Here is an 18,877-nt window from a genome sequence, read left to right as displayed (position 1 = left end):
TAGGGAAAAACTGTGCTTATTTTATTTAGTACAAATTTCTTTTACAGCACACAATATATAACAACAATGCTTGGTATTCATGCATTTATAAATTAATTTCAATGAGGAAAGAAGGGTTTAAGCTCATCAAAAAAACAAACCATCAAAATCATTGCAGTTTTTGCTATCAGATGAAAGTTTTGCAACAATTTTAATACCATTCAGGTAAAAAATAAACCACACTTTCATCTTCACCAAAGGTGAAAATTAAGCAAGTGGTCTAATTAAAATGAGAATCAATATTTCACTAAAAACAGTATAAATGGAAGTTTCAGACTGAGAGTGAACCTACACCAGATGTGATGAAACAAACTGAAGTTTCAGAAATTTTTTGATTGCAGTAAAATACTTCCACTTTTACAGTCTCTTCAAAACACACATGCTATTATTAGCTATCCATGTGATAGTAAAGTTATCTAAATCTTACATGACAGAGAGCATCAAAGTCATGAGTTCTTTCAGTGGTATCTAGTTAATACATTTCTCGGAAAGAATGTACAAAATGTTATTACGGAAAATGCTTTTGTGAAATATTATTTACAAAACATGCCATAAAACTAAATAATGACAATGAATGGTAATTAACACATAATAAGCATAACTTTGTTCTGGCATTATTCCAGTTTTAGATAGATCTCCATATTACCCACAATCACCACTTGTAAATAGTGAATAAAAATGAGAGATCCCCTTGAGGGAACATGAGGAACAAAATGGGCAAAAAAAGTAAAGCATTACTATTTTTCATGGCATTTCAGCACTGCTTGAAGCATTCAGAGAAATTAAATGAATTCATTTCCAACAGCAGAAATATTCTGTTGAAAGGAACACTGTAATCTTGTCACCCTGATTCAGAGTCATTATGCCAATCCACATTAAATCACAGGTATTCACAGTAACTATACAGCAATGATGTCATGTTACACTCAACACCATCCTTATTCCACTGTATCTCTGATGACAGTAAAATATGTGCTAGCCATGTAGATTAAGGCTTCAAAGCGATCTTGATAAGTCCCAATCAATGAAATGTTCTGCAGACTTATTTAGCTAAAAATGCAAAGCACCAGAGACAAAGCACCACATTGCTATGTGAGAGGCACTGATTGTAAAATGCCAACTTTGTAATGAGGCACCATGTGATAGGATCATTAGGTATGCAAGAAAAAAAGACGCTGATTTATTTTTCTTCACAATGAAACAAACCATAAAAACCAGCTGAGATGATACTATGACTGTATGTAAATGGCAAAGTTGGCAGCCATTAAAACATTGATTGACACTTTCCATTGATCCTGGCCATGGTTCAAAACTTTCATTGAAACAACTGACTATGTGGGGTATGGAAAGCACTGCTGAATCCCCACATAGCTGATATTCCCTGAACATGAACCTCACATGTCTGATTGCCCCGGGCCTGGAAAGAATGAAGGATGAATTAAGATATTGCTCCTCTATGACCACCTTGTTATTGAAAACACAATGAGAAAGCCAATTGCAGTAATTTGATTATTTAAAACATTTGAGAAATTTACAAAATACTTTTACATACTCAAAGAAAATATGTTCAGAAACTGTTGCATTTCACTGTTTTATTTGTCAGGCATGCTTTGTAATATTTTTGGATTCAACAGTTCTCCATACATGCTGAAGTTCAAATACCATTCATGGAACACCTTCACACAGCAACGTATAGTTTATTTTGAAAGTTACCAAATTGATGGATCAAATCTACCACTCACTGAAGCAAGTATCTACTCAACTCAAAACGCACCTTAAGAAGATTGGAATACTCGGGAAGTAAAAACTAAAATATTTCTCATATCATGCACACTTATTCAGAAACTGTCATGCATTATATTGCATTAACATTGAATAAAAGCTTAAATTATGCAAGGAATGTGTTATGAAATGGGCAAATAGCTTCATGGAAAATAACAGATTGAAAATTAAAGCAGGATAAATATTAATTAGGCATAATTGAGAAAATATTAGGTGAACCCAACAAAAAAATTAAAATATGTGCCATTGAAATACATTTAAAAACTATCCTAAACATTTTCAGCCGTGACTTAGCAGTTGTTTATGAGGTTCACTTAAATTTTCAGATGAAAAAAAAATATCCAGAAGATGAAATTACATTAGTGTATATTTCAGTAGGTAGATACCTATTTAAACATTCCAACATTCATTATATCAGTCCTAAGTGTCAATATTTTTAGTGTTCATCGGTCAATGGTAAATTTTTTTTTCAATCAGTGCTAATGATTACCCTAAAACAAAGATGCTTCATAATATCTAGATACCTAGGTTCATCATGGAAGTAAAGGAGTGAGATATAGCTTAAAAATGTTTGTACTTACACATGAATAATTCTGTTACTGAGTCCACAAACTAAGATCAACACTGAAAAGTGTTACTGACAAAGAGGAAAATATATATATTTATTATTGAAGCTGAAACCAAAATTTACACACCAATTTCTCTTCCTGTGTGTATCATCCTAAAATCTGGCAACTGTTTGAAACATATTGATGATATTTTATACAGGATCTACATTTGTCACTCTTAGTTCTTTAAAATTAACAGAATTATGGACATAATCTAACATATCTACCCGAGTACCTTTTTGTATATATATGTTTGTGTGTGTATTTACATGTATGAGTGTGTGGGTACATATATGGACACATGTACAAATTAACAGAAAGAAATCATATCCAAATGCAATGTCATCACTACAGAATTAATCAAGAGGTTAGGTACCCATAATCACCAAATCTTGCAATTTGAATGGAATTCATTCCTCATAACAAATAAATCACAAATGTAGTCACATAATGAAATTTATACTAAATGACTACATATTGCATGATGATATGCTGCATGTATTGAATGAAAAGGTCATGTGAACATTACAATGTGCATGGTGAATGTGCACATCAATTAATTTCAGTCTGCATGTGACATGTAATATTAAACTGCTTTGTTCCTACCTAAATACTTATTTTTTGGTATCATCCTGAGTTTGTGATCTTTCAGTCATATATGCACAAACTGCTTTATATTTCAAAACCAGTAAACTCTAGGTCACGCTGTCAGATTACATATAAAAAATGAGAATAATTAACTACATCATTGTCGCTGAGATTTATTTTTTCAGAGTCAGGGTTTCTTATTAGTTATGTGACATTTAGCAACCTACTTGGGCAATAAAATAGCTGGATATTAATCATGAAAAAATTCTTTTTTTGCCAAGTGCCATCTTTTGATGTCCCAATTCAAACACCTGTGAACCTTTATTTAATGTGTAACTAATTTACCTTCATAATGTATTTCCACTGAACTCCATGGATGTCATTCAACTTTTTATATTTTTGGTAAGTTAGTCCTAATTGTTAAGTGCACTATTATGAACAAAACAGGTCACTACGACATCACAAGTTAGAGAGGATCCTCACAATCTCTTTGAAGCAAACCACACCCAATCGCAGTCCTTTTTAAGTGTCAGTCCATAGTGAAGAAATTAATGCCAGCCGTAGGTGAGACCATATGAACTTCTAGTACATTGGATAACTAATTAAGGGATGAAGCTGTTAATGCATTGCAAAGAATCAAAAGGATATAAAAAATGTCAAAAACACGAGTGCAAAATGCAACAGTATATTCTGACATCTTGCCGATAAATTTACACCGAATATTTTACAATTCAAGGAAAAATTGACAAAATGAAGTCAACCACACTTTAATAAGTGCAGAGCTCAGAAAGGTTATAGGCATATATACGTACTTAAAGTTACTCAATATTTTTTCATATGGTTCTAAAAATGTTGCAGGCCTCCAGTCCAAACGAAATCTCTTGAAAGCATTAAATGTTTTTGTGAATATTTCAGCTCACCGAATCGGCTTTCAGAAAGTGAATTTCTCAAACAAAGATTCAGTACATAATATCTTCTTTGCTTTTAACTCTCATATCCATTCCTTTTACATTGAGAAAAACACCTCTTCTTTTCATTTTTAATTTAGCATACCCTTCTAGAGAAATTTTATCACAATTTCCTGTACACTATCATTCATTTTTTGATTTGAATGAAAGGGAATGGTGGAGTTTACTCCAGAGAGACCTCAGCACGCATCACTCAAACACTCATGGTATTATTATTTGGCGCAAAAATAAATCAAAAAAATTTAACAATTATTACAGGTATGTGAATGTAGTAGAGAAAAAAAGTAGATTAACTAAAAAAAGGAGGGAATATTAGCCCACAAAACTAGGCAAAATTTTTTACTGTTCAATGACCTGTTTTTGATATGCCTGCTGGCCCCAGGCCGTGACTCTTCATAAGTGGGGAGGAAGGGTATGGGGAAGATAATAGTGAAACGTGGAAAGGTCACACCTTGGATTTCCTTGCCTTCATCACGACCATTTAGCCCCCCACCCTCCCGACCCCCCCTCTCTCATGCGTTCAAGTTGCCTCAGGTGAACAGGGGGTTTGGTCAGGTATAGGATTGGGTTCACTTTTATCACTTACATCTGGACTCATGGGGTAGTGGTGGATGCCATCCCTATTGGGTACTCGGGGGCATTTGGCCCAGAGGCCATGGATAACACCACCACTGAAGCCCTTTGGTGTAGCATGCTCCCTCAACAGTCTAAAAGCTCTTGAAGGAACAACGTCATACTCTCCCCACCAAGTGGGTTGGTCCCATCTTTCACCACATCTCATGTACCCGTTACTATCCCTCCATGTGGCATAATAATCACAGTAATCCCTATAGTATGCAGGGTCTGCATAGCCCATAGGTGCATAATACTCTGCAGGTGAATGAACATAATCGGTATGTGTAGGAGGAGGCCTCCTTGCTGGACTCCCGTCCTCAGATGGAGAGCTTCCAGTGGCAGTGTCATAGGGGTCCATATCTTCCTGGAGGATCCTTAAGGCAGCAGCATGAAGTTTTGCCAATGGCACCTTCTTTGGCTTCTTATGATGCTGCAATGCTTGGGTATACTTCCTCCTTTGTAGTTCTGCAACCAATTCACCCACGAGACGCTCTGCAGAAGCGGTGGGTGAGGCTGGAGATGCCACTCCAGAGGATGAAGACAAGCTGTCCGCTCCACCCTGACTTGCCTCTCTGGCACGGAGAGGTAGGGTTAATTGACGGCGTCTCTTTGCGATATCCACAGTCTCCTCGTCCACCTCTCTTTCCTTGACAGGAGGCAAGGGGTCTGATTTGTTGTACTCTTGCTCTATTTCCCTCTGGTCATCTTCACTACCATCATCTTCACAAGCATCTCTCAAGAGATTGAAAAGACGAGAGTGAGTGGCCGCCCTCTGGAATTCAACCATTCCCCTCCTCTCCAAAACTTGTGCCACAATGGCTGCCGCAGCTGCAGCCGCTTCATCATCAGGATCTGTACAAGCAGATCGATTACCTCTACCAGTGGATGAGCTGTCACACTCAACATCAGATATGTGGCGACTGAGATCTGTCACACCAGAATCATCCTCACTACCAGGAGGAGATACTGGAGGTGGAGGGGGCTCATTTGCATTCTCAGCTGCTGTTCTCCCCTCCTTACTTACTTTCTTTGTGGATGAGCTTGATTTTGACTTTTTAATCTTCTTCTCTATTTGGGATGAACTATTTGAATCATCTGGTGCTCCTGCAGCCTCCACCTGGGCAGCTATTGAAGCTGATTTTTCTGGCATCTTCTCAATTGACTTTCCTAGAAGATTTTCATCATTAATTTCCTCTTCCTCATCCTCATCTTCATCTTCTGTTTCTTCTGATTCTGAAGAGCTTTCAGAAGACACTTCCTCCTCTTCCACTTTTGTGATTACCTCCTTTCCTACAATTCCACCGCTACTTTCCTTAGACTGAGTCTGGAATCCTCCAGATTCAGAGCAGGCACCGCTGTTTCTCCTGCCACCTACAGTTGAAGTTACTACAGCAGATGCTGCCCCACACAACCCAACCTTCACAGTTTGTATGCTTGTGCCACTTGAATCATCTTCCCAATGGCTAAATGGCGATTCGCTCTCATGTCGTGCCTTACTTTCTTCTTCTTCCTCCTCTTCCTCCTCATCTTCTTCTGATTCCTCTTCAGATTCTTCCTCTTCTGATTCCACATCTTCAATTTTCATTGAATTTCTGAAAGCAGCCCCTTCAGCTTTGTCCATTTCAGCTGCCAATGGCAATGATACAGTCACACTTACCTCGGAATCTGGCTCAGAGGAAATAGACTTTGACTTTGCGGTGGGTAAGGGAGATTTTGACCTCTCTCGGGAGTCATCAGTTTCACATTCACTTTCTGGGTCACTATCTTCCCCAGCTGAATATTTGTAAGATTCTTCTCTCCATTTTTCCACCTTAGTTTTGGCAGGAACAGACAGGGTGACTGAAACATTTGGATCATTTGGTTCACTAGCTATCCCATCTGATTTCTCCTCATCCTTAATCTTAGATATTGCACCTGTGGAACTTTCCATTTTCTCACTTTCACTTGAGCTGGATTTGCAAACTTCACTGTCACCCACAATCACAGTTGTCACTTGCTCATCATCATCTGAGCGACTGACTTTTATCTTCAGGGGCAGTCTGACAGTGACCGTTGAGGATGCTTCTCCATCCCATGACCCTGCTTCACTCCCTGAATCTGACCCAATATCTTGATCCACTGATGTCTTGCTTGATGCCATGACCTTTTTTCCTTTCTCCTCTTTCTTCTTTTCTTCTTCTTCAGTCTCAGTTTCCTCTTCAGTCTCTTCCTCTTCCGTCTCCTCTTCAGTCTCTTCTTCCTCTGTCTCTCCTTCAGTCTCTTTCTGCTTGCTCTCAGACTTAGACTTCTTCACCTTCCCTCCACTCCTTCCAGAAGTTTCTGTTTCAGCCTCAGAATTGCTGGCCACACTTTCACTCTCCTCATAAATGATGCTCAATTGTTTGGGGATCTGCTGTTGCTGTAAATCCTCCTCCTCATCTCCTTCCTCCTCTGCTTCCTCTTCTTCCGTTGTTTCTTCCTCACTCTCTTCCTCCTCTTCGTTCATGGAAGAGCATCCGGAGCGAGAGGAAGACTCAGCTAAGGGTGTACCCTCTCCATCATAGATGCCAACATTAGAGACGGACCGGATCGCTTGCAGGCCAGGGGATCTGTCTCCCTCTGCATCCTCGCTTTCTCCTTCTCCCTCAGTCTCAACCTCTGTCTCTGTTTCTTCCTCCTCTGATGTTGCAGATGCTTGCTCATCAGCATTATTCTCTAGAGATTCGACCTTCAAGCTTTTCATATTCTGCTTTGGTGATTTGTCCTCAGCAACAGTTTTTGATGACGTTGGGGTTTGAGAACCATCGGAGGCTGAAGGTGTCACAACTATACGAGGAGTCGGAGAAGTTGGGGGATTATTCTGTGCCTCATAACCATTTTGATACAAAGCAGGCTGTGGGTGGCCATAGGGAGATGAGTTTGAATCTTGTGCTGCAGCCGCAGCCGCTTGCATTCTACCATAATAAGCCATTTCTTCAGCTGATGAATACCCAGAGTAATCATCTGAGTCACCATTCATGTAACCTCCATAATAGCGAGGGTGGTGGTAAGGATAGGGAACCTGCTGAGGGGGATATCTACCCCACTGGGCAGGTGAGGGTGATGCGGCAGGGGTGGTGTATGGGGAAGCCGAAGTGGCTGCAGCAGTGGCAGCCTCATAACCAGCCATATAAGAGGCATAAGCATAAGGGTCCCACATTTGCGGTTGGGACTCGGCCCCATTCCACCAATAGGAAGGATCATACTGCTCACTACCCTCAAGCATAGGATTTGAATATGGGGAATAAGCACGGTACTGTGGATCATATTGACCCCAGTATGGTTCAGTGGGGGAGACAGAGGATGGAAGGGAGGGTTGGCTCTGGGGTCTGCGTGGCGGGTGTGGTGGGAGGCCAAGAGGAGAGGGTGAGTGCTTGTTTGAAGGATCTGAACGATGAGAGAGGAAGGCATCGGTAGGGGAGCCACCTCCATCTGAGGATGAAAGTGTCTCTACAAGAGATAAAAAAAGAAGGCCATGCGAGGAATGGGGTTATCAAAGCTACTGTGTCACTGTGCATGGGTTTGAAATAGTTTTGGCATGAGTGTTGGCAACAATATGAATATTTCAAATATAAGCAATATTCTTTATATCATAATATTAAAAACTGCATTTTCTTTCAATCTTGCATATCAGGAAAATATTATGTAATGTACCCTGTACTCAAATCCATGATATGCAGCATTTTTAAGAATGCTTAAATAAACATAAAATGGTAAAACTGCCCGTAAAATGGCTTAAAGTTCTGTAATTAATTTGCTCGTTATGCTCTTCACTTTGTTTGAAGGAAATTATTGACCTTGGTACAATATTTCCAGGAACTATTTACAATCTACAATAAAATGAATAATTTCAGCAAACATATTCAATGAAACTTCTATACAAATTAGTTTCTGCCAACACTCATGACAGGCAAAACAAAGAGCTCACAAATGAGTATCATATTCAAATAAACCTGTAATATTCCATTTCAAATGGCTAAGCAAAATGACAGAACAAACCTAAGGGATGTGAAAAAGTTTTTGAAAATATTTTCCAGCTTTCAAATGCCAACAAGTATGGCTTTGAAACCATGCTAAGGAACTAGAAACCATTTTATTAACATGAAATTAAAATAACTCTTTGCTCCTGGGTAAAATTCTGAAACTTATTTTTATGGAGTTTAAACAATCAAGCATAAGTGGACAGAGAGACTCAGTCAATATTGTATTAAAAAACATGTGGGTAACATTGGAACATATAGGAAACAAATAACTATACACATTCTAACAGAAATTTTCATGGTAACCACATAAGGAAGTGATTTAATATTGTCTGATTGAAAACTAAGAGTACATCAATACTGAACCAAACAATATCATATCAGTAATGTCATTTACTGACCCATTCAAACAAAATAGGTAGGCACCTACTATTGAAGCTTAAAAATTCCAACCATTTTTATCTCCCATTTTATCAGTTGATTTATACTTAAATGCAAATGCTCATATTCTATGCATTTATAAAATGTTGGAGAGGAGTAATAAAGTAGTCATAAGACTTTTTGTGCTTGTATCTTAGCACGTTTAGGGCTCCAATGGCTAGGGCTCATTTAGGGCTAGAATTAGACGGGAAGCTCATTCTTGCAAGTTAAGCTGGAAACAAATTTGTAATCACAAGCTTAAACGTTTTTGACAAGTTTGAATCAAGCAAACTGGTCTCTTTCTGAGAAGTTTGTGAAAGCTACATCTGAAAGTTTGATTTAAGCGTATGAATGTGTTTCCTGGAGGAATGCTAGTTCTGGACTATGAGCAGAAAGAGTTATCATAGTTCAGAAAGAAATACCGGAAAGCCTGGTGGGGTGTACACACAGTCAACTGTAGCATCACTAATGTTTAGGGAAGAAAGAACAATTGAACTTGTTCATGAAATGATCATTTATCTGCATAAATAACCAGATATACAACTATACTACTTATGTGCATTACAGCATGATCAAGCATAGATCTGAAACAATAAATCTGCCATTCAACTACTGTGCTCAATAAAATTTCAACTGAGTTAAGAACTGTACTGATCTATAGATTAGAACTGTCATAGGTGTAGTATAAGCGTTAAGAGTAATCCTCGATTGGCTGTGTATAGGTCCGCCAGCCCCATCACCTGTTTTAGTTGAGTTATTCCCTAAAAGTTGAGTCTGTGATCAAATGACTTCTTGACATCTCTTACTCTATTACTTCTGACTCCTGCAAGTTTGAGCTAGTTCAGGGGTGAACTCACTTCAGAGCAGACACTTTTCTGAGTAGTTGACAAGAGCTCTCTTGACGTCAACAGTAATTGAGAGACTATTGATTTAGCAAATATTAATGCATATAAACAAACTGCATTGTGTATTCTGATATGAATAGCAGAGCCAAACTACACCTGAAGATGTAGATTTGCAGGAATCAGATAAATCCAAGATTGAGAATAATGTTGAAACTAGATCTATAGTTCAAGTGCTGATGATGAAGTTGATGGTGATGGAAAGTGATGACAGAAATGGAGTAGCGAGTGAGAATTATTTTTCTGTTGCGTAAATATAAAAGTGCCTATCCTTATGTCTGAAAATATCTGTACAATATTGCTAGCATGTGGTGCTGTTTTGGCACCCAAAAATGGAACATTGTGGAGAAAGTTACCCAGTATGAGTCATATTGTGACAGACTCTTGGAAACATTTTTAAAGTGATAATATACTTGAATTAAGTGTTGCAGAGACAAACTTACACATCTAACATGTTTTGCATAAAATTCAAACATGGAAGAGTAGCAGGCCAACTGATGTGAATCAAATTAGAAAGGTGATTGCAGGTAAAATTTCCAGCGGATGAATTGATACAAAATCTGGAAAACTGAATTGAGACTGCCAAAGGTATTTATGGAAATGAAATATCAATAATACTGCCAAAGCCAGTGATTACTCAAGAAGAGGCCATTGTGTCCCCTGATATCCCATATGGTTACCCCAAAAATTTCTTTCCCAAAATATTATGTAAAAAATGCAATGCTTGAATTGCTTTTAAATAAGCACTTGAGAGCAATTTGTGAAAAATATCTTTCCAGAAATAATTTCAATGAATAAATTCATTGACCACACAAACTAAAATTTAGCAATTTTAACAAGATATATTCATATTTATAAAAATGTATTTTTATATAAACAGTTACCATTAGTGTGCATTTATTTTTTAAGTAATTATTGATACATTATTTTCACATATGTAAGTATGAAAAATAATCAGATAGGGGTCAAAATTTTTACTTGACCCTTGTGCAACCAGTGCAACCAATGCAACTAAAGGTATTCTAAAGTCACTTGGGCCTAATTGAATATTAAATCAGATTCTTGCACAACCTGAGAAAAATATACATTATTAAATATCTACAATCATGACTAATCATTTTTATAGACATTTCGACAAAGTAAATAACAACTTCCGATAATATTATAAATATAATAAATTCAAATTTATATTTTTATGTTCAAATCCTAATTGCTCAAAAAATTATCATTCTAGTCCTGTTGGCTTGTCTCATACTTGTAGCATCACTTGGCATGACAAGACAATATCAAATCAAGTGATTGTTCCAATTCCCAAAATGAAATGAGCATGAAGGTAGGTTGCCTTAAGCTTATGTCCTAACTGAGAGTTTAATGAATACCAATAGTGTTTATTATGATGGAGAGATTATATCCTTAATACTATACTTTATATCCTTACAATATAATAGTATACTAGGTGTTCAAGTATTTATCAGTCCACATTGATTAAATACATAATCCTATTGCATTTCCAGAAGAGAAGTAATATGAAATTTGCAAAATTAAGAAATCTCTCCACCCAAAATCTATAAAAGATTACAAAAAATCATAAGGGTAATTCATTAAGTCAAATTACAAGAACCACTCAATAGATAGTATAGGCATATTTATGCCTACCTATGTTTGCTCATAAATATAAATAAATAATCATTTTGGGTTCTTCACAGTTCCTTTAAACAGTTTTGTTACTCACCACATTCTCCATCATCTCGTCTTGCCCTGTATCCATGGGAGTAAGGGTAAGAATTTGGGGACATTGGAGCATCATATCCTTCTGTATGACCTGAGAAAATGAAAACCCAAAAAAGTTTATTAAATATAGCATGAATTTACCTGAGCATGTCTTAGGTTAATTGCATGGTGAATACTAAAGCCTTTGTTTTTTTAAGGATAGTTATTAGTTAGATGCAGATGATTAAGTACATGGCATATTAAATAACAGGTTTAAGTGCTTTGATATGCGGTGTGTTCAAAAAAGATCAAACATTTTAATATGAAACCAACCAGTACAAAGAGCATCCCAAGACTGTTGAGTAAACCTAGCTACAGAGTTTGCTATGTTGCACTATGACTGAGGAGACTTTGCATTATATTCTGGAGTGAGTACAGACACAAGCTCCACACAAGATCAGTGATGAAGTGTCAAGAAGAGACATTAAAGGGTAGTATGCATTTAAAATTTTGCTGCAAACTTGATGAACACTTAGCCAATATATTTAAATTATTTTATCAAGCATACAAGGGTCTCTATAATAAGCAGAATGTATTACTATACATTTTGAAGAAGGTAAAAAGTGAGTTGAAAATTGCCTGGATAAACTTCTGCATCAAAAAACAATGAATATACCAAGAAAATTCATCCTGTGATTCTTGGAAATTATAAGACAGGTTGCTGAGGAAGTGAGCTTCAGTAGAGGATGTTGGTATCTAAGGATGAATGAAACATTTGAGAAGCATCAAATCATTGTACAAGTTTTGCCATGCTTGTTAACAGATGTCCTTCGTCACTAATCTGGTTGTTATCTAGTGAATGTGCTCACTTCAGCAATTAGAGCTTGAATGCTAATACATAGCTGAATAAAGTAAATGGCAGGCCATTGTCAAAACTACCACTAGGCACGTTCAACAGTTATAGCATGCTCTCTCTGCTAGTTGGTCCGCATTCATTAACTTTGGTATTTTTTGTAACACACCTGACATCCTGGAAGCTAGAGTAACTTTATTATTTGACTGGAGGCAGGAAAGAATAGCCAGCAACAAAGTGGTAAGTAATGTTATCAGATAGGTACTCATCCATTCTGATTGCACAGGAATTCTTTGAATGCTACTTCCTTTGCTGTGACAGTCATTGCATGCATTTTAATGATGCATATATGCAATTGCACTTAGATGGACTGTAGATACTAGGAGTTAATTAATTTTGATCGATACTAATTAATAACCACTATTGCTGGACTGTACTATATACTATGTCCATCCAAAGAAATGAAAGTCATTTTAAGAAACAAAAATAATTTTAGCCAGTTGATAGCCTCAGCTCATGAATTAGCCTTGCAAGGGAGAGGAAAATTATCCATTCCAAGGCATGCTGGGTGAATTTATTGGCATCAACAATATTTTAATACCTGTGTATATATCATGCATAAGATAAGTGTTATTTCATATGAATGCATAATATTACATTATAGGTATTGTTGTAACCTTGCACCCTTGCAATAACATAATTTCAGGATTCATCTGATGTATTCAGTAATGCTATTTAGTGCAACAAAAATTTTTGAATACAAAGGAATGATTTCCTTCTAGGTGTTCAGATATTGTTCACTCTTATGATAATATGGTGCATATTTTTTCTTTGCATGTGAACATAGCTATATTAGAGTGTAAAATGTTGCTTTACTCATTTTAGGTAATCTCAAATTAATGACACACTTATTTTGCCAATTGATCATATTATCTATGTAATCTACATCTGATTATAAATGAGGTGCATTATAGGGATTTAATGTAGTCTTACTTTTATTTTGAGAGTTTTCACTGTGCTAACAGAGCATTGATCTATTTACTACCACTGTACAAGGAAACCAGTGTACTGTTACATCTGTTTGGTTGTCAGTTGGGGAAACAAAAAGAAAAGTATACCACATGTGCTGCATACTAGAAATGTATTTAGAAAGGTATACCGGTAAAAAAAGTGTAGGTAGTTATTGTCTAATGGTAACTTCTGTAATGTAAAATGTTTATCAGCTAGACTAAAAAAGAGATATTCAATGGTTCATGTAGTGAGAGGGAAAGAGAAATCGATGCAAGTATGCAACAAACAGCTCTAGGTAATTAATAATTGATCTAAGGTAGCCCCCAAACTAATATCCATAATGCAGAGTGTGCTGGATCATTGGGAAACAACCCAACGTGAATGGAAACAATAGCATACTCCTCAGTAAGTGTTACTTGAATGCTTTTCCTTTCCCTATATTCACAATGTTAAAAATCTATTGATCCCCTTGATTTCATATAAATGACTGAATGATGATAATATACCTGTATATTGATAGAATGATTAAATAAAAAAGCCAAACAGTAAATAAATATTTCTAGATATTTATATTTGTTCAGCAGAAGAATTATTCTTTATGTAATCTGAGTTTTTAGTTTATGCAATTATCTTCTTCTGATTAACAGCTTTAATGAGGAATCCAGTTGAAATTCATTTTGTGACTAGGACAGAGAGGACAGGAATTATTTAGTGGTTGGTAGAGTAATAATATTTGAATTCAATGCAGCTCTGGAAAGTTCTTTTTTCTCAAAATCCACTGGGGCAATTCTTAAGTAAATAATTTTTTGTTCAGAGAATAGGCAGGACAAAAAATGCAAAACATAATTGGGTTGTTGACACTCAAAACCAGATGAAGGAGTGCCTCCAGAGAAGAATATAATAATGATTTTCAATTAAATTTTGAAGCTTTGTAATGATACTGTGTGTGACTTTAAATAATAAGCCCTAAGTTAATTTCACGTTTTTTTTATTTTTCATGGCATATTAGCTCTTAATTTTAAACTTAAACATTGGAGAAAAGCCTGATACCATTTTTATAAAATTTAATAATTTAAAATAATTAATGGGAGGCAGTGAAAAACAGTCAGTCAACTAGCCACTCCCTGAGTGTTCAATGAATTATAAGCTAAAATAGGTTAAATTATTAGTATAATAATGGACACAGATGTCCCTTTCTGCATACATTTTTTATAATAACATGAATAAAAAAGAAAAAGTACAATGAAACTGATTGGTCAGGGGATTTGGAGCCTATTAAATATGTTGAGTGTCTCCTTTTCCAACTTTATGACTTACTCACTTTATTCACAAGAATTTTAGAACCAATTAATATTATAATACAAGGGTATGTACATGGCATAAGTCTAATATAATTTATAAAATGTATTCTTATGAAATTAAGGTATGGAATGTAATGAAAAAAATATGATAACATGAGAATGGATACCCGTAGCTATTTAATTAGGTGGGTAGGCACATTTCTATACATGCATGTCTTCTAGTAACGAAGGAATGAAATGCCAACAATAAGATAGAGTTGCCAACATGAGGGAAATAACTGAGAGGGTGTTGATTCAAAGCTCTCTTCCAGAATTGGAATTGTGTCTTTAGCATTACAGACAGGAAATTATAATGAGGAAAGAATCACATAACATAGTTGAAGATATCTTTGGAAGTCAGAGTTTACTAAAATACAACAAGGCCTAAGAAGGAATAAAATACCAAGGACAAGAAAGCAACTACAAAATATGAAAGTTTCTAAGAAGAGGTGAGGTACACCAAAGGAGAAAGACCACAATCTGCTGAATGATATTGGCATGCCGAAAGCTATCTATCATTGAAGACAAATAACACATGTTAGAACATACATACACGAGAGTAGAAATGTCAACATTTAGATGCTTTTAATTACAGCCAACAAAGGAGAACACATATGATGAGTTCTGTTTTAAGGAATAAGATCATTATTGACTGGAAGACAAAATAGAATCAATTTTTCATTGCTTTTGCAGAAAAGTGCTTCATAGCATTTAGGTAGGAGTCCAATTGAAGACTTCCACACTCATAGTATTAACCTTTAGGTTCTATTCCCCCATAGAAAACATACATATGGAAAAAAACAGCACCACAACATGATACGATTACAGTTGACATACTGAACATCGTCCCACTAAAATACGAAAGAGACAATATGAAAGACAACATTCTCTCCATATTCTCACAGGATTCCATGAACTCGGAAGCTCTTATGGCACAAGAAGAGGGTTATAAAGATAGTTTTGATAGTGAAGGGAAATGGAGAATTTGGAGATTTAAAAAAATACATCTGGATTTCTTGAAGATAAGTTGGCAACTCTAATTCCCTCATCTCAGCCACATGCACCTGGTATCATTAGCGCAACCCACCATCATCATCAGTGTCTGTGATTTTTTGAAGAACTCGGAAGGAGCGTGATTGTATTGGCCCACCTCCAGGTGTGGTTGGTCCCCACCCTCCTCCAGGAGATGGATTCTGCTGAGCTGAATGTTGCCTTGCAAACTGAGGAGGCTGATCAGTTGACATCCTGAAAAGCAGCAAGATTCCATATAAGAAGTTGGATTACACATTAAACTAACTGCACAACTAATTAAAAAGTTGCTTTCTTACAGTCAAATTAATTCCACCAGGCAGACATATTGATAAGCATTTTGTAAAAAAATTATAAATTCACATTCATTAACCTGAATAATAGTGTTAAGGGCAAGTGGTGTTGTCAGAAATCAACCTTGGAAAGAAATAACCCATCATTCATTTATTACTTTTGCAATATGGCTACCATTATCCTCCATTCTATCCATTGTTTATTCTTATATGTCTTGATAAACCTTCTAACAATCTTCTTGATTTTTGATCTATTTGATCTGATCAATGAATTGACCTACATATTTTCCCTCTTGGTTTCCTTATGGATCTTCCCTTCTATTACATTCCTAGTAATCTCAACACATACAATTCCCTTAGTATTTCATTTCCATAGTAATGCATGCCATTATTTTTCTCTATTCTATTTTCTATATAATTCCTCATTTTATCTTTTTATTCACCTCCACAGCAAGTTTTAAAGGCTTTTATCCTTCAATTCTGTGCATGCTTATTCTTCAAAATTTCTTCATTAAGGTAAACCAGGCATTCTGTTATTACATATGTAAATTTATTTTTGAAATTTTCATTTGTCTCTCTCCTTTCAAGGATTTAAAAATATTATCATTCTAAGAATAAAATAAATCAAAACATATTATTGCTTGCCTAGTGTACCATTGTGTGGTTGAAAAGGGGAAGGAAGAATATGAAACAGGCTCATGCAACTCTCTCTAGAATGATATTTTTTTAATGAAAGAGTTAAACATAGTTCCTGACTTACAAGAAGAATTCAAAGTAAATGATTCAAAGTGATGTCAATCAATCAATAAATTATCATAGGAATCAGACTTCAATGTTTGAAAAAATAAAACTTCGGTTCCTTTATGTCATTCGATTTCCTTTCTAATTTTTTCTGCTTCCTGTTGAGTAATTTTTCACTTTCCAACAGAGTCCTGAACCACTGAACTAAGCTCAAGGATATGACTAAACCACTGTCAAGGAAAGATGGAAAGAATACCAAGTCTTTTCATCTTTCTATAATAAAAATAAAAATGTTTACAAATATTGTGAATGTAATAAAAGTTTAATTTTATGCAATACAAAATGTATATTTGAATAGCATGAGTTTGAAACTTTGATTTGAAGGTAGTTAGGGAAGATAGGTAGATAGAGCTCGCCAAGCATTAAGCCCAATGGCATGTGAAATTCAGACAGCAGGGGAAGGGGAGCCAGTTCTTTTCCCTGCACCCCATGTGATTTCCCAAGAAAATCTGGTACCCAAAAAATTACACAGGTTGTGTAAAGCTCAGAGTTCCCAAAGGCTTCATCCAGAATCAAACCTGGGCCAGTTGGTCAGCATCCCAGCACTCTTTCCATTGGACTACCTTATGTCCAATTAGCTATGATGCAAAACCCAGATATGAAGAGAAGGATAAATATTGTATGGATGTGGTATCGGACCCTTTACTGGGTAAATTATTTCTTTGCTAGCAATGCAACAATTTCTAAGAGTAAAAAGCACTCACCTTGGCCAGGATTCTAACCCAGATCCCTTGATGTCTGGCAGAGTGCTTCAGCCAATTAAGCTACCAAAGCATCCTAATTGAGGATCGAATCCCAATCAAGGTGAATGATTTGAACCCTTTGAAATTGTTACAATGTAAGACATAGTGATGGATTACTCTGCTGAAGTTACTGTTGCAGGATCTCCTTTGGTTTCTTTGATTTTTCATTTCTCTGCTAGCTGTTTGACATGACACTACCTTATTGTTCCGGAGAAATATTCTAAATCAGTCATTAGAAATCACCCACATTCAGTCCCCTGTGTGTTTTATTGCATCACATAAGCTATTTCACATTATAACTTTATAATAGTGGCTCTGTGCAACTGATTTCATAATATAAATAAATGAAAATTAGCGTAAGTTTGACAAAAATGGTTTTTTCATAAGTTCAAGTGAAAATAAAATAGCAAAGAGAATATGAAAAGAAATATAAACCATGATTATAAAAGTAAATGAGACCTGACATATCCCTTCATTTTCTATCATTTTGTCAAGTAGAAAACATTGTGAGGGAGGTGATGAAGACTTTAAGTAAACTGGAAGAGATGATGATATTTCATGTCATTAATACCATGTTTGGACTGTTCAGGAAACAAGTTTTTAACCAGCAAAAGCTGTATTTCTTATAGTACTTAAAATATGCAAGCGAAGGGGTAATTTATGATTGATTGCTATTAGATGTGACCATTTAAAATAGGAATCCCATCAGTATAAAGGCAGGAATGTCAGGAAATATTATATAATGGTTTGGTATTCTTTAGCCATTAAACCTCATAACCTAAACTAGATCTCCGACTAATCATCTTATTAGCTCTCATGAATATATTTTAATCACACAGACTTCAAAGCCTGATGAGACTATATGAGTAAAACTGCCCTACCTCTCCATGGCAGAAACAAAGTTTCCATCCACCTGGTGTTGGTATTGAGGGGGAAATCCTGCTGATGGTGTTCCCGGAGAGCTGAACTTGTTCTGAACAAAAGGTGGTCTTCTGGTTTGCTGTTGCTGTGGTGATGGTGAAGACTGCTGGGTAGACCTTCCTTCAATCTATTGAGATGAATCAAAATAGATTTTGCTCATTTATCTATGTTTACTACACACATATTTCATCAAGAACATTATTCATTCATAGGGGTGAAATATATGCACATAAAAAATTACTCACATAACCCTTTG

At 36.0% G+C, this 18,877-nt stretch overlaps 1 protein-coding gene across 3 annotated transcripts in view; it reads right to left on the bottom strand.

The window, feature by feature from the left end:
• The window catches only part of LOC139687317 (protein piccolo-like), a 378,873-nt gene continuing 359,996 nt past the window's right edge, over window positions 1–18,877 (bottom strand). For 2 of the 3 annotated variants that reach the window (XM_071584469.1, XM_071584471.1), the window contains 5 exons: window positions 18,582–18,748; window positions 15,922–16,079; window positions 11,653–11,742; window positions 4,340–8,068; window positions 1–1,456 (listed from right to left, as the gene is read on the bottom strand). In XM_071584469.1, coding sequence (XP_071440570.1) covers window positions 4,506–8,068; window positions 11,653–11,742; window positions 15,922–16,079; window positions 18,582–18,748 — 3,978 coding nt within the window. In that variant the 3' untranslated portion in view covers window positions 1–1,456; window positions 4,340–4,505. The remainder of the gene's footprint in view (window positions 1,457–4,339; window positions 8,069–11,652; window positions 11,743–15,921; window positions 16,080–18,581; window positions 18,749–18,877) is intronic. The other variant, XM_071584470.1, reaches the window with a different exon arrangement.

Source organism: Hetaerina americana, unplaced genomic scaffold (assembly GCF_022747635.1).
Source record: "Hetaerina americana unplaced genomic scaffold, ioHetAmer1.1.p SCAF_19, whole genome shotgun sequence".
In the NCBI taxonomy this organism is placed as follows: domain Eukaryota; kingdom Metazoa; phylum Arthropoda; class Insecta; order Odonata; family Calopterygidae; genus Hetaerina; species Hetaerina americana.
The sequence above is the reverse complement of the archived record's forward strand: the minus strand, read 5'-3'. Positions and strand labels throughout refer to the sequence as shown.